Raw genomic sequence first — 16,364 nt, forward strand, 5'->3', positions numbered from 1 at the left:
GGGGGCGGAGTTTCATTATCTGTTCTAAAAGGCGGCGCTGTACAAACCAACCCGGCTGTAATCAAAGGTTAGTTTGTGTAGGGAGTCAAAAAAAAGAAAACCCACAGACGTACAAATTCAACCCACCTCATTTTTATTAAGCAAAGTATCAGAAGTTTCTGCAATTAGTCGTTTAACAAACAAAAAGAGGAACTTTAGGAATGTGATGAACAGTAACACAACACTGATTCTGATCCAAAACCAGACGATGAGAAAAAAAATCAGTAAAAGGTTTGTGATTGATAAAATGTTGAAATGTGTGACTCGCAAATTTGTGTGTGTGTGTGTGTAGTGTTTGTGTGTGTGATAGTGCCAGCAGCTGAACAGTAGTTGATATGACAGTGTTGAGAATAATAAGACATAATGAAGTCAAGCAAAATGAAACTAGTTCACATCCATCTCTGGAGGCGTACATGTGCAATTAAAAAAAAAAAAAAAAATGGCTACAAAGCAAATCAGATTTTTTTTTTTTTTAATCGAAAAACGAAAAATACAGATTGTTAGCCCTCATAAATTAGCTCTATTTCTCTTTGAGTCTCTATTCAAGTTGGAATTTAATCAAAAACTACTCCGGCTTCAAAAACATTCAATCACCATCGTGCTGAACTTCAAACATGGACGACAGATTAATTGCACATGAGTTGACTAGAAAAGCAAAATTATCTCTCGAAAAGTAAAAACCAACTAAATTAAACTCTTTTAACAGCGGAGGCTTAAAAACTGTCATTTTTTAAAAACGTCGAGTGACTTCTCTCTAATTCTATCATTGGACATTTATGCATTATTTTCTCTTTGAAAAAATAACATTCACGAGCATATAGAGTCAAATATATCTGGAGGTAACATAAAAAAATAAAGATGGAAGATAAATCCGGAGACTTTATTTCTGTCGGGAGAAAAGTTCCCTTTCACTCCCCGCTGTACACGTCAGACTCCATCTTTATACCGATTTCTTTAAATGATTCACATCAAGAAAAAAATAAAACTACGTTTTCAGTCAATTTATCCTTTTCTTGCTCTCTCTCTCTCTTTTTTTTTTTTTCTTAAAGTGATCGGTAAAAACATCGGAGGCTGGTGTGTCCTGCAAGCTCGACCCTCAGAAAGTCGGTACTTCACACTTTTAAAGAATCCACAGAACCAAGACCCGGTTCCCTAACGGGGGCTCGGAGTACTGCTCGTCTTCAGATCAGTGTCAGTGACTACTCCTCAGTTTGTTTTTACAGTGTTTTTGCTTCGTCCAATCACAGCAGCATCGATTCCTGCATGGCAAACGCCTCCTGTGCGTGCCTGTAGTGTGAGCCTCCGAACAGCTGGGGGAGCTGTTGCCTCATGACGGGCTGCTGCAGCTGCTGCTGCTCGTGGAACTGCGTCCTGTAGTGGAGCAGATCGGGGTTGGGGGGAAATGTGAATTCCTGAACGGGGGACATCTGGGCTCGTTGGAAGCTTGGCGAGCGAGGCATCCCGCCCGGCGAAGAAGGAGGAAGGGGCGGCTCGCTCTCTGGCGCCCACGTGAGTCCGTCTACCGGCCGCCGTGGCACGCCTTCCGCGTGAAAGTGCTGGTTTGCGTCGACTCTCCGTTGCCCCTCGAACCTGTAGTCCGCCGGAGCGTAGCCTTGTGTGGCGGCGGAGGTGAGCTGTTGCAGGTAAATGGGGGTGGAGCTTCCCAGGTAGTGCTCTGGGTGTGGCCTGGCGTGTCCGGGGTTGTGGGCGGAGTTAGGCGGCGGCTGTCGGCGGTAGGTGGTGTAGGAATTGTTCATCATCAGAGCCTTCTCTGGCGATCGGTTCGCCGGTCTTTGCGTGGTGGCGTACACCACTTTGGAGGGCGGGGTGAACCGGGTCGGCGCCGCGTACAGTCTGTCCTCCCCCCCTTGGTCCAGACTTATACTGTAGGCTGGATGTAGGATCGGGACCTCGGTCGTGGGTCTCCCTGGGGAGTGCTGCTGGGGGGGACTGTGGTACTGGCTGTGGTTGCCAGGGTAACCAGACTGGATCCTAGCTGGACTGTTGTGTGAAAATATTTGAGGGCCAGGGTGTGCGGGGATCCGGGGCCCTGAAGCTACGGAGACGGCGCTCCCAGCGTGACCCGGTCCTCGGTTGGGGCTGCCAGGGTGGAGCGAGGACGCACTAAATGGCGTCTCGCTGCGAGGGGTCCTCATTCTGGACGGCGGTCTCTCGAGCTCCAGGATTTCGAACTCTTGCTCCGGTAGACCCGGCACGTTGTCGTACTGGGAGGCGTTGGAACCTCGGTCGGAAGCGGGGACGAATCCCCTCGAGTGTGGTCGGCGTTGGAGCAGAGCCGAGTCCTCGGGGCTGGACGGGGCCGGGGACGCTCCTCGGCTTCGGTGCTCCCGGGCCGCCGCCGCTTTAACGGCTTCCAGCTTGGTGTCGGAGGGTTTGAACCAGCGCGGCGTGATCTCCTTGTGAGAGCTGGAGACGGCGTTGGAGTTGTGGTTGGCGGTGGCGTGCCTCTGCTGCTTCCTTCTCTCCGCCGTGCTGGGCTGCGGCGCCGGCGTGGGTGCCGTGGTCGGGGTGGTTCCCCTCTCCGGCGTGGCGGAGTCGGACTGCTTCTGATGCTCACTTGGGATCTCCCCCGATCCTCTGGAGCGGACGTCTCTCCTCTCGGCTTTGTGGTGGCGCACCAGCCTCTCCAGCGAGTCCCGTCGAGCGCGGCTGGGGGGGCGGCTGTCCCGTTGGGGTTCCGGCGTGGGACTCGGGTCTCTCGGAGGTTCAACGGGCTCAACGTGGCTTTGCCCGTTGCCCACGTGGTTCGCCCCGTCGACCGTCATCTCAGGAGGAAGCTGCCCGAGAGGCTTCTTGGGAAACTCGTCCTCTTTACCTTCACGGGAACAAAACAGAGAGAAAACATCAGGACGCCATCAGAACGCCATCAGGACGCCATCAGGACGGTGATGATCATTATCATTACACTGTGTGGTGAAGAGTCACAACAGGGACATGGATTCATGCAACACCACTGCCATAGAGAGGTTAAAAAACAAACAAAAAAAAAACAACAACGGAGAATTACAATCATGACACACGGACAACCACGTCGCCACAGGCACACGGCGAGGGACGGAAAAAAACATCGGGAAGAGCGTTCCACAGGAAGTCGGAGGACGAGGCGACCTCTCAGGTAGCAGAAGTGATGAACTGTTTGTTTGTAGCAGGAGTGTAAACGGCGAGCGGACGGCGATGCGACTGTGATCACCAGAATCGGGGCACGCCATCTTGAGGACGATGGACGTAAGCCGGTAAGCTTTAAATTTAAATAATCTTTTTTTTTTTTTTTTTACAGGGACAATGCAAATAAAAAAAACAAATTCAAACGTTACTAAAAGCTACAAATACAAAGATCAGCATCTTCATCAATGATGATGATCAGTCAAGTCTGCTCAAGGTCATCGAGGTCAAAGTGACGAGAACATACTTTCACATAAAATGATGAAGTTTAATTATTCTGTCTGCTTTTAAATGTCATTCAGGTTCGTCTTTAATCCAGCTGCTCCTCAGTCTAAAACCATGTGACTCATTTTCTCCCAGTTCAGTCAGAAAAACGCCTCCTCGTAGCACATCCTCCAGCGTCTCACGTTCTCAGGTTTGTGCGTGTGGCTCCAAAAAAAAATAAAAAAATCTGAAGTCGATTTTATAATTTAACAAGTGAAACTGTGTAAACTAATATCTTGCATAATGTAACAAAGTGTTTATTCTGTTAACAGGAAACCATGAAGAGCTACTGAACACATCAGAGGTTTCCAGTTAGAACCAGAGGACTGCAGTGTCGTTAGTTGGCCACCAGAGGGCGTATGTGTCAACCTAAAAGATCTGGACGGTCGAAAGCAGCCGCTTTGGGATAAATAATAAAAAAAAAATAAAAAAAAAGAGAAGACAAAAAACCTGCGACTTCAGGAGTCCAAAGAAGCAAAACATGAGCAAAAAAAAAAAAGAAACATTTGTGGACCCAGCTGGAGGACTACAGTTTGTGAAGGAAGAACCGGAGTGCTGTTGGACAGACAGGAGACAGACAGGACAGACTGACTGAAGGACAGATGGACAGAGACATGGAGGAGGAGGAGGAGGAGGAGGAGGAGGGGGGGGGGGGACCAGTCAGGATAGCCCACCGGTTACTGTTGTAGGAGGGGATGCGGCCCCCACTCACGGCCACACTTTTGTTGTTGTTGGCTAACGTGGTTCGAGAGGAGAGGGGAGAGAAGGCAGATTAATGAGGAGACAGAGCAGAGATCAGAAACACACTGAGGCTAAATGCTAACGCGGCTACCAGCTACGGGACAGCAGGAAACAAGCGTTTGTGTAAATCTGTGTCGTCTCTGCGGTTCAGTGTCGGCCACGTCACCGCGTGTTTAAATCAAGTCCCTCTGTCATTATAGCTGCAGGTTGACCACGTGTCTCGTACCTGGCGCCGGCAGCTCCAGCTTGGCCCTCCGGAGCTCCGACATGGACGCCTGCAGCTGCTCGATCACAAAGTCGTCCTCGAAGAAGAAGTCTTTGTTCAACGTGACCTGCAGGAACTCCACCAGCTCCTCCATGGTGAGCTTCATCAAGTGCTCTGGAGCGCACGCACACACACACACACACACACACACACACACACACACACACACACACACACACACACACACACACACACACACACACGTGTAGACATAAGAGTGTGTTCAGAGGGGAACAGCAGCAGCTCGTAGACTCGTGCAGAGAACAGGCGGTCTTACTCTTGTGCAGTTTGAGGATGGTGTAGGACATGGAGGGCAGCACTTTCTCCCCCTCCAGGATGTAGATGTCCCAGATCCTGAGGGTCAGTGTGAACGGGGTCTGCAACAAGGTCACGAGGTCAGCGGGGGTTTTTTGTGTGTGTGTGTGTGTGTGTGTGTGTGTGTGTGTGTGCTGTACTCACTCTGTCCAGGAAGCACTGAAAGAACCACTTCATGGTGTACAGACTGGTGAACACTTCCTGGTTGTCCTGCAGCGACACAACACAGAGCAGGGCAGGAGGGTCAAAGGTCAAAGATGTAAGCTAGCAGCATCGGTGTCTGATGATGTGGACAGTTTTTGATCAGCTTTCAGGTCCGAGTGTCTCACCAGGTGTCGCTTCAGTTTGGGCATCGTCTTCTTCAGGATGCGGTCGTGATGCTCCTGGAAGCGCATCAGCTTGGGGAAACCCGGGATGAAGAAACCTAAAAAGGTTGAGGACGAGGAGGACGAGGACGAGGAGGAGAACGGGATCTGAAGTTTTTGTAAGCGCGTCACAATCGTGTTTCTCTGTTCACGTGTTGGAGGTGGAGGTGAAGTTTACACGTCTCTGACTCACAGATCAGATCAAAGTGTGTGTGTGTGTGTGTGTGTGTGTGTGTGTGTTACCCACCATGCATGGCGTGCTTCTGTCCTGACAGCAGTCTGACCAGAGCCCAGAAGGCGTCCTCTTCATTCATGTAGATGAGCAGCAGAGCGGTGATCTGACTCATGCCCTGACAGTAACCCACCTCCTGCACACACACACACACACACACACACACACACACACACACACACACACACACACACACACACACACACACACACACACACACACACGTGTAAGACAACCACATAGGTAAGGAGTTTTGAACATTTGTCAGGGTTTTGTGGACAGGCAGCTGGTGTGTTTGAAAGCACGCAGGTGAGTTTAGGAGTGACAGTATGAAGTAAACTATGGCAGAAATATAAAACTATAAATATTGCAAAATACGAATTTTATATTTTATATTTTTGCTACATCTATCCATAATTTATTTTGCTGCTACCTATAAATAACGTTACCATACACAGCCCATCTTACCTTAACTAGAGCTGTTTTTCTTTTCTGCAGTTTGAAGGTGAAGCTAAAATCATATTGTTGACTGTATAATGACGAGGAGCTCGCTCTAAACGGATCTGTGGCCTTGTGCCGCCTCGTTCTGCACCGAACAGGAAATGATTCTAAAAATGTGGCGCCGGTTCGAGGGGTCGTCGTCGTCGTTAATGATCTGTCGCCTTTCAAAGCGCTCTGAACACCTGAAGAACAAAAACCTGCTCCAGCTGTGCAGAGACGCACGCTGAGAGAAACCTTGGCGAGCTTCCTACACACACACGCACACGCACACACACACACACACACACACACACACACACACACACACACTCACACTCATGACTCACCGTGTTGTACATGGAGTACGCTGTGAGGACGTGGAACAGAGCCTGCTGCCTGAAAACACAAACACACACGTTTACACAAAATCCTGAAAATGTTCATCATGGTTTTTTCTTTTTTCTCTGCAGCTTCAACATCGTACTCGTCTTCACGTGTTTCTGTGACACGAGGACAGGTGCACTTCCTGTTCCTTTTTCTTTTTATCACGAGAGTCTCGACGACGAAGCAGAAGTCCGGACTCGGGAGAGAAAAGGGGACGTGAGCGCTCGGCTCACTTCCACGTTCTGAAGGTTTTTTCAGGAGCGACAGAGAGCAAAGTGACCTTTATAAAAACAACCTCTCTGTTCTGTTTCCTTCAGCGCACCTGTTGAGCAGTCAGCTCGATTTCTGCTGCTAAGTGCAGCCTCCCGCTGTGACTCTGCTCTGTTGGAGCGCTCACAGGTTTGTGTCGAGGAGATGGAGATCTGTTCTTTTACCACAAATACAATAAGAGTCATGAGCCTCGGTCTACCGTCACTCTCACTCGTTCTCCTTTCACCAAAGGCTCTCATTGGCTGTCACGAGGTGTCAGCGGAGTCGCTGAGTTTGGAACAGTTTTCACTGGATTTAAACGGTGGGTTATGACCAGGAGAGTTCAGTCTGACGATTCAGGTTCGACGATGTGCATCATCTCATCGAGCTCCTGCAGAGTGTCTGAGTGTGTGTGCAGCATGTGTGTGTGTGTGTGTGTGTGTGTCGTGGAGAAGCTCACTTGACATCGTAGCGATGCATGAACATGATGTGGTCCCTGTAGGTGCGGTTCACGTCCAGGTCGATCTGACGGATGTCCGGGGAGACTCCTCGGGCTCTGGCTTTTAGTTTCTGCAGAAAATGTGACAAAATTAAAAAAACAAACAAACGCAGAGACGAAGGCTTCAGGAATCATCAGGCACAGAGAAAGACTTATATCCTCAAGTGTGTTTTAGAAAGTCGGTTTTTTTCAGACTTGATTGAATTGTTTTCCTGAGCTGAGACTTTGTTTTTAATGTTAATCGAGTTTCTTTGAGTTGATGATTATGGACGCAGCTTCCTTTTTCTCTTTCTCACTATGTTAGCTTGTTCACTCTCCGCGCCCTCGGTTCATTAGTAGAGTACTTCCACAGAATGCAGAGTTTAGATCGATCCTGGCCACTCGACTTTTCTAATGAGCTCCAGAGTTTTGCAGATTCTTCACAATGAGCAGAAACGAGCCGTGTAGACTCACAATAAACACAACTAAAGCCACGCCGGAGAGATCAAACGAAGCCAAGCGGGTACCGGCTCCGTTATGAATCTTTATGAAGGCCCGTGTTTGAGTTTTTCAGTCGTACCTCGTAGAAATCTTTCTTCTCCTCTTTGATTTTTGGGACGTCGAGCAGCAGACACCACACCTCCCCTCGGAGCTGCAGCGGGATTCCCTTATAGATCCTCCGGGCCAGCTGGAAGGAGAACACACAACAGGAGGCTTGAATCAGAGGAATGTCCAGAAAACAAATGAGTGAATGAGAACAGACGCCGAGCTTATGTGAGGACGTTGAAACTGAATTCTGTGAGTTCAGAGGGAGATGCTGGCAGGCTGCAAATGTAAAATCAGAGCTTCGGACTGCAGCCAAATGTGTTTAAAAAAACAAACAAAACATCAAATAAATCTGCTCGGAAGACGCAGAGATGCAAACTTTGAACACGGGGATGTAGACAATGAGAGAGAGGAGAGAGAGTCCACAGAGTCGTGGCTCCCCTCGTCATGAAGATGAAGTCTTAAAGTCAAACTGGAACATTAATTCAATGTATTAAAATGAATGAATGTATGTATATTGTTATTTAAGATGGATGTATTTATGTCGTTTATTACGATGGATGTTTGTCCGTCCTTTTTTTTTTACGATGGATGTTTGTTCGTCGTTTTATACGATGGATGATTGTATGTCGGTTTTTACAATGGATGTTTGTATGTCGTTTATACGATGTCGTTTTGTTACTTTTTTCAACATGGTTAGGTCGTTTCTTCATATTTTTCGACATGGGTAGGTATGTTGTTTTTTCTATATCGGTATGTATGTCGTTTTTTATATTTTTCAACATCGGTATGTATGTCGTTTTTTATATTTTTCAACATGGGTATGTATGTCGTTTTTTATATTTTTCAACATGGGTATGTATGTCGTTTTTTTCTATATTTTTCAACATAGGTATGTATGTCGTTTTTTTATATTTTTCGACATAGGTATGTATGTCATTTTTTATATATTTTTCAACATATGTATGTATGTCATTTTTTTACTTTTTCGACATAGGTATGTATGTCGTTTTTTTATAATTTTCGACATAGGTATGTATGTCGTTTTTTTACTTTTTTCGACATATGTATGCATGTCATTTTTTTACTTTTTCGACATAGGTATATATGTCGTTTTTTATTTTTTTCGACATAGGTATGTCGTTTTTTTACTTTTTTTCGACATATGTATGTATGTCATTTTTTTACTTTTTCGACATAGGTATGTATGTCTTTTTTTTATATTTTTCGACATAGGTATGTATGTCTTTTTTTTATATTTTTCGACATGGGTATGTATGTCGTTTTTTTTTATTTTTCGACATGGGTATGTATGTCGTTTTTTTATATTTTTCGACATGGGTATGTATGTCGTTTTTTTATATTTTTCGACATAGGTATGTATGTCGTTTTTTATATTTTTCAACATAGGTATGTATGTCGTTTTTTTATATTTTTCAACATAGGTATGTATGTCGTTTTTTACTTTTTTCGACATAGGTATGTATGTCATTTTTTATATATTTTTCGACATATGTATGTATGACTTTTTTTTACTTTTTCGACATAGGTATGTATGTCGTTTTTTTATATTTTTCGATATAGGTATGTATGTCTTTTTTTTTTTTTTTCGACATAGGTATGTATGTCGTTTTTTATATTCTTCGACATGGGTATGTATGTCGTTTTTTTATATTTTTCGACATAGGTATGTATGTCGTTTTTTATATTTTTCAACATCGGTATGTATGTCGTTTTTTATATTTTTCAACATGGGTATGTATGTCGTTTTTTCTATATTTTTCGACATAGATATGTATGTCTTTTTTTTATATTTTTCGACATGGGTATGTATGTCGTTTTTTTATATTTTTCGACATGGGTATGTATGTCGTTTTTTCTATATTTTTCAACATAGGTATATAGGTCGTTTTTTATATTTTTCAACATGGGTATGTATGTCGTTTTTTTATATTTTTCGACATAGGTATGTATGTCGTTTTTTACTTTTTTCGACATAGGTATGTATGTCATTTTTTATATATTTTTCGACATATGTATGTATGTCATTTTTTTACTTTTTCGACATAGGTATGTATGTCGTTTTTTTTATATTTTTCGACATAGGTATGTATGTCTTTTTTTTATATTTTTCGACATGGGTATGTATGTCGTTTTTTTATATTTTTCGACATGGGTATGTATGTCGTTTTTTTTATATTTTTCGACATAGGCATATAGGTCGTTTTTTATATTTTTCAACATCGGTATGTATGTTGTTTTTTATATTTTTCAACATGGGTATGTATGTCGTTTTTTTCTATATTTTTCGACATAGGTATGTATGTCATTTTTTATATATTTTTCGACATATGTATGTATGTCATTTTTTTACTTTTTCGACATAGGTATGTATATCGTTTTTTTATAATTTTCGACATAGGTATGTATGTCGTTTTTTTACTTTTTTCGACATATGTATGTATGTCATTTTTTTACTTTTTCGACATAGGTATATATGTCGTTTTTTATTTTTTTCGACATAGGTATGTATGTCGTTTTTTTACTTTTTTTCGACATATGTATGTATGTCATTTTTTTACTTTTTCGACATAGGTATGTATGTCTTTTTTTTATATTTTTCGACATAGGTATGTATGTCTTTTTTTTATATTTTTCGACATGGGTATGTATGTCGTTTTTTTATATTTTTCGACATGGGTATGTATGTCGTTTTTTTATATTTTTCGACATGGGTATGTATGTCGTTTTTTTATATTTTTCGACATAGGTATGTATGTCGTTTTTTATATTTTTCAACATAGGTATGTATGTCGTTTTTTTATATTTTTCAACATAGGTATGTATGTCGTTTTTTACTTTTTTCGACATAGGTATGTATGTCATTTTTTATATATTTTTCGACATATGTATGTATGACTTTTTTTTACTTTTTCGACATAGGTATGTATGTCGTTTTTTTATATTTTTCGATATAGGTATGTATGTCTTTTTTTTTTTTTTCGACATAGGTATGTATGTCGTTTTTTTATATTCTTCGACATGGGTATGTATGTCGTTTTTTTATATTTTTCGACATAGGTATGTATGTCGTTTTTTATATTTTTCAACATGGGTATGTATGTCGTTTTTTCTATATTTTTCGACATAGATATGGATGTCCTTTTTTTATATTTTTCGACATGGGTATGTATGTTGTTTTTTTTATATTTTTCAACATAGGTATATAGGTCGTTTTTTATATTTTTCAACATGGGTATGTATGTCGTTTTTTTATATTTTTCGACATAGGTATGTATGTCGTTTTTTACTTTTTTCGACATATGTATGTATGTCATTTTTTTACTTTTTCGACATAGGTATGTATGTCGTTTTTTTTATATTTTTCGACATAGGTATGTATGTCTTTTTTTTATATTTTTCGACATGGGTATGTATGTCGTTTTTTTATATTTTTCGACATGGGTATGTATGTCGTTTTTTTATATTTTTCGACATGGGTATGTATGTCGTTTTTTTATATTTTTCGACATGGGTATGTATGTTGTTTTTTACAATGGGTGCATGTTTGTGTCATTTTTTAAGATAGATGTATGTATGTCGTTTTTTATGATGTATGTATGTCGTTTTTTACGATGGATGTTTGTATGTCGTTTTTTTACAATGGATGTTTGTATGTCGTTTTTTACAATGGATGTATGCATGTCTTTTCAAAATGTCATGTAAGACTAAGTATAAACTGCCGCTTTCTGAATAAATGAAAAAACAAATGCGTGTTTTGTATGAATTCATAAATAAATTCCTTCACATGATTAAAAATAAAACGAATACATACATAAACGATAAATGTATGTATGTCGTTTTTTTACTTTTTTCGAAATATGTATGTATGTCGTTTTTTACAATGGATGTTTGTATGTCGTTTTTTACAATGGATGTATGCATGTCTTTTCAAAATGTCATGTAAGACTAAGTATAAACTGCCGCTTTCTGAATAAATGAAAAAACAAATGCGTGTTTTGTATGAATTCATAAATAAATTCCTTCACATGATTAAAAATAAAAACGAATACATACATAAACGATAAATGTATGTATGTCGTTTTTTTATTTTCTTCGACATAGGTATGAATGTCGTTTTTTATATTTTTCAACATGTATGTCGTTTTTTTATATTTTTCGACATAGGTATGTATGTCTTTTTTTTTATATTTTTCGACATAGGTATGTATGTCGTTTTTTATATTTTTCAACATGGGTATGTATGTCGTTTTTTCTATATTTTTCGACATAGGTATGTATGTCGTTTTTTTATATTTTTCGACATAGTTATGTATGTCGTTTTTTTATATTTTTCGACATGGGTATGTATGTCGTTTTTTTATATTTCTCGACATAGGTATATAGGTCGTTTTTTATATTTTTCGACATAGGTATGTATGTCGTTTTTTATATTTTTCAACATGGGTATGTATGTCGTTTTTTCTATATTTTTCGACATGTTTGTATGTCGTTTTTTTATATTTTTCGACATAGGTATGTATGTCGTTTTTTATATTTTTCAACATCGGTATGTATGTTGTTTTTTATATTTTTCAACATGGGTATGTATGTCGTTTTTTATATTTTTCGACATGGGTATGTATGTCGTTTTTTCTATATTTTTCGACATAGATATGTATGTCTTTTTTTTATATTTTTCGACATGGGTATGTATGTCGTTTTTTTATTTTCTTCGACATAGGTATGAATGTCGTTTTTTATATTTTTCAACATGTATGTCGTTTTTTTATATTTTTCGACATAGGTATGTATGTCTTTTTTTTTATATTTTTCGACATAGGTATGTATGTCGTTTTTTATATTTTTCAACATCGGTATGTATGTCGTTTTTTATATTTTTCAACATGGGTATGTATGTCGTTTTTTCTATATTTTTCGACATAGGTATGTATGTCGTTTTTTTATATTTTTCGACATAGTTATGTATGTCGTTTTTCTTATATTTTTCGACATGGGTATGTATGTCGTTTTTTTATATTTCTCGACATAGGTATATAGGTCGTTTTTTATATTTTTCAACATCGGTATGTATGTCGTTTTTTATATTTTTCAACATGGGTATGTATGTCGTTTTTTCTATATTTTTCGACATAGGTATGTATGTCGTTTTTTTATATTTTTCGACATAGGTATGTATGTCGTTTTTTTATATTTTTCGACATGGGTATGTATGTCGTTTTTTATATTTTTCGACATAGGTATGTATGTCGTTTTTTTATATTTTTCGACATAGGTATGTATGTCGTTTTTTATATTTTTCAACATCGGTATGTATGTTGTTTTTTATATTTTTCAACATGGGTATGTATGTCGTTTTTTCTATATTTTTCGACATAGGTATGTATGTCGTTTTTTTATATTTTTCGACATAGGTATGTATGTCATTTTTTATAAATTTTTCGACATATGTATGTATGTCATTTTTTTACTTTTTCGACATAGGTATGTATGTCGTTTTTTTATAATTTTCGACATAGGTATGTATGTCGTTTTTTTACTTTTTTCGACATATGTATGTATGTCATTTTTTTACTTTTTCGAGATAGGTATATATGTCGTTTTTTATTTTTTTCGACATAGGTATGTATGTCGTTTTTTTACTTTTTTTCGACATATGTATGTATGTCATTTTTTTACTTTTTCGACATAGGTATGTATGTCGTTTTTTTATATTTTTCGATATAGGTATGTATGTCTTTTTTTTTTTTTTTTCGACATCGGTATGTATGTCGTTTTTTTATATTCTTCGACATGGGTATGTATGTCGTTTTTTTATATTTTTCGACATAGGTATGTATGTCGTTTTTTATATTTTTCAACATGGGTATGTATGTCGTTTTTTATATTTTTCAACATGGGTATGTATGTCGTTTTTTCTATATTTTTCGACATAGATATGTATGTCTTTTTTTTATATTTTTCGACATGGGTATGTATGTCGTTTTTTTATATTTTTCGACATGGGTATGTATGTCGTTTTTTTTATATTTTTCAACATAGGTATATAGGTCGTTTTTTATATTTTTCAAAATAGGTATGTATGTCATTTTTTATATATTTTTCGACATATGTATGTATGTCATTTTTTTACTTTTTCGACATATGTATGTATGTCGTTTTTTACAATGGATGTTTGTATGTCGTTTTTTACAATGGATGTATGCATGTCTTTTCAAAATGTCATGTAAGACTAAGTATAAACTGCCGCTTTCTGAATAAATGAAAAAACAAATGCGTGTTTTGTATGAATTCATAAATAAATTCCTTCACATGATTAAAAATAAAACGAATACATACATAAACGATAAATGTATGTATGTCGTTTTTTTACTTTTTTCGACATATGTATGTATGTCGTTTTTTACAATGGATGTTTGTATGTCGTTTTTTACAATGGATGTATGCATGTCTTTTCAAAATGTCATGTAAGACTAAGTATAAACTGCCGCTTTCTGAATAAATGAAAAAACAAATGCGTGTTTTGTATGAATTCATAAATAAATTCCTTCACATGATTAAAAATAAAAACGAATACATACATAAACGATAAATGTATGTATGTCGTTTTTTTATTTTCTTCGACATAGGTATGAATGTCGTTTTTTATATTTTTCAACATGTATGTCGTTTTTTTATATTTTTCGACATGGGTATGTATGTCGTTTTTTTTATATTTTTCGACATGGGTATGTATGTCGTTTTTTACTTTTTTCGACATGGGTATGTATGTCATTTTTTATATATTTTTCGACATATGTATGTATGTCATTTTTTTTACTTTTTCGACATAGGTATGTATGTCGTTTTTTTTAATATTTTTCGACATAGGTATGTATGTCGTTTTTTTACTTTTTCGACATGTTTGTATGTCGTTTATTTATATTTTTCGACATAGGTATTTATGTCATTTTTTATATATTTTTCGACATAGGTATGTATGTCGTTTTTTTTATATTTTTCGACATAGGTATGTATGTCGTTTTTTTACTTTTTCGACATGTATGTATGTCGTTTTTTCTATATTTTTCAACATAGGTATGTATGTCGTTTTTTTACCTTTTCGACATATGTATGTATGTCGTTTTTTCGATATTTTTTGACATAGGTATGTATGTCTTTTTTTCTGTATTTTTCGACATAGGTATGTATGTCATTTTTTTATATTTTTCGACATGGGTATGTATGTCGTTTTTTATTTTTTTCGACATTGGTATGTATGTCGTTTTTTTTTATATTCTTCGACATAGGTATGTATGTCGTTTTTTCTATATTTTTCGACATAGGTATGTATGTCGTTTTTTTATATTTTTCGACATGGGTATGTATGTCGTTTTTTTTATATTTTTCAACATAGGTATATAGGTCGTTTTTTATATTTTTCAACATGGGTATGTATGTCGTTTTTTTATATTTTTCGACATAGGTATGTATGTCGTTTTTTACTTTTTTCGACATAGGTATGTATGTCATTTTTTATATATTTTTCGACATATGTATGTATGTCATTTTTTTACTTTTTCGACATATGTATGTATGTCGTTTTTTACAATGGATGTTTGTATGTCGGTTTTTACAATGGATGTATGCATGTCTTTTCAAAATGTCATGTAAGACTAAGTATAAACTGCCGCTTTCTGAATAAATGAAAAAACAAATGCGTGTTTTGTATGAATTCATAAATAAATTCCTTCACATGATTAAAAATAAAAACGAATACATACATAAACGATAAATGTATGTATGTCGTTTTTTTATTTTCTTCGACATAGGTATGAATGTCGTTTTTTATATTTTTCAACATGTATGTCGTTTTTTTATATTTTTCGACATGGGTATGTATGTCGTTTTTTTATATTTTTCGACATGGGTATGTATGTCGTTTTTTACTTTTTTCGACATGGGTATGTATGTCATTTTTTATATATTTTTCGACATATGTATGTATGTCATTTCTTTTACTTTTTCGACATAGGTATGTATGTCGTTTTTTTTAATATTTTTCGACATAGGTATGTATGTCGTTTTTTTACTTTTTCGACATGTATGTATGTCGTTTATTTATATTTTTCGACATAGGTATTTATGTCATTTTTTATATATTTTTCGACATAGGTATGTATGTCGTTTTTTTTTATATTTTTCGACATAGGTATGTATGTCGTTTTTTCTATATTTTTCAACATAGGTATGTATGTCGTTTTTTTACCTTTTCGACATATGTATGTATGTCGTTTTTTCGATATTTTTTGACATAGGTATGTATGTCTTTTTTTCTATATTTTTCGACATAGGTATGTATGTCGTTTTTTTTATATTTTTCGACATAGGTATGTATGTCGTTTTTTATTTTTTTCGACATTGGTATGTATGTCGTTTTTTTTTATATTCTTCGACATAGGTATGTATGTCGTTTTTTCTATATTTTTCGACATAGGTATGTATGTCGTTTTTTTATATTTTTCGACATAGGTATGTATGTCATTTTTTTTATTTTTTCGACATAGGTATGTATGTCGTTTTTGTAAATTTTTCGACATGGGTATGTATGTCGTTTTTTCGACGATGAATGTATGTATGTCAGGTTATCGTTACGATGGATGCTTGTATGTCATTTTTTACAATGGATGTTCTATGGCTTGTTTTTTATGGCTGTATGTATGTCGTTTTTTTACGATAGATGTATGTCATTTTTTACAATGGATGTCTATATGACAAACATCCATCGTAAAAATAACCTGACATACATACATTCATCGTAGA

The 16,364-nt window shown here is 37.5% G+C and overlaps 1 protein-coding gene across 3 annotated transcripts in view; it reads right to left on the reverse strand.

Moving 5' to 3' along the window:
* Positions 1 to 574: 574 nt before the first annotated feature.
* Positions 575 to 16,364, reverse strand: part of usp6nl (USP6 N-terminal like) — a 56,748-nt gene continuing 40,958 nt past the window's right edge. For all 3 annotated transcript variants that reach the window (XM_079335694.1, XM_079335693.1, XM_079335695.1), the window contains 9 exons: positions 7,576 to 7,683; positions 6,978 to 7,087; positions 6,232 to 6,280; positions 5,420 to 5,540; positions 5,137 to 5,231; positions 4,952 to 5,017; positions 4,770 to 4,869; positions 4,454 to 4,606; positions 575 to 2,875 (listed from right to left, as the gene is read on the reverse strand). In XM_079335694.1, coding sequence (XP_079191820.1) covers positions 1,281 to 2,875; positions 4,454 to 4,606; positions 4,770 to 4,869; positions 4,952 to 5,017; positions 5,137 to 5,231; positions 5,420 to 5,540; positions 6,232 to 6,280; positions 6,978 to 7,087; positions 7,576 to 7,683 — 2,397 coding nt within the window. In that variant the 3' untranslated portion in view covers positions 575 to 1,280. The remainder of the gene's footprint in view (positions 2,876 to 4,453; positions 4,607 to 4,769; positions 4,870 to 4,951; positions 5,018 to 5,136; positions 5,232 to 5,419; positions 5,541 to 6,231; positions 6,281 to 6,977; positions 7,088 to 7,575; positions 7,684 to 16,364) is intronic.

This window comes from Symphodus melops, assembly GCF_947650265.1.
Source record: "Symphodus melops genome assembly, chromosome: 22".
Classification (NCBI taxonomy): Eukaryota; Metazoa; Chordata; class Actinopteri; order Labriformes; family Labridae; genus Symphodus; species Symphodus melops.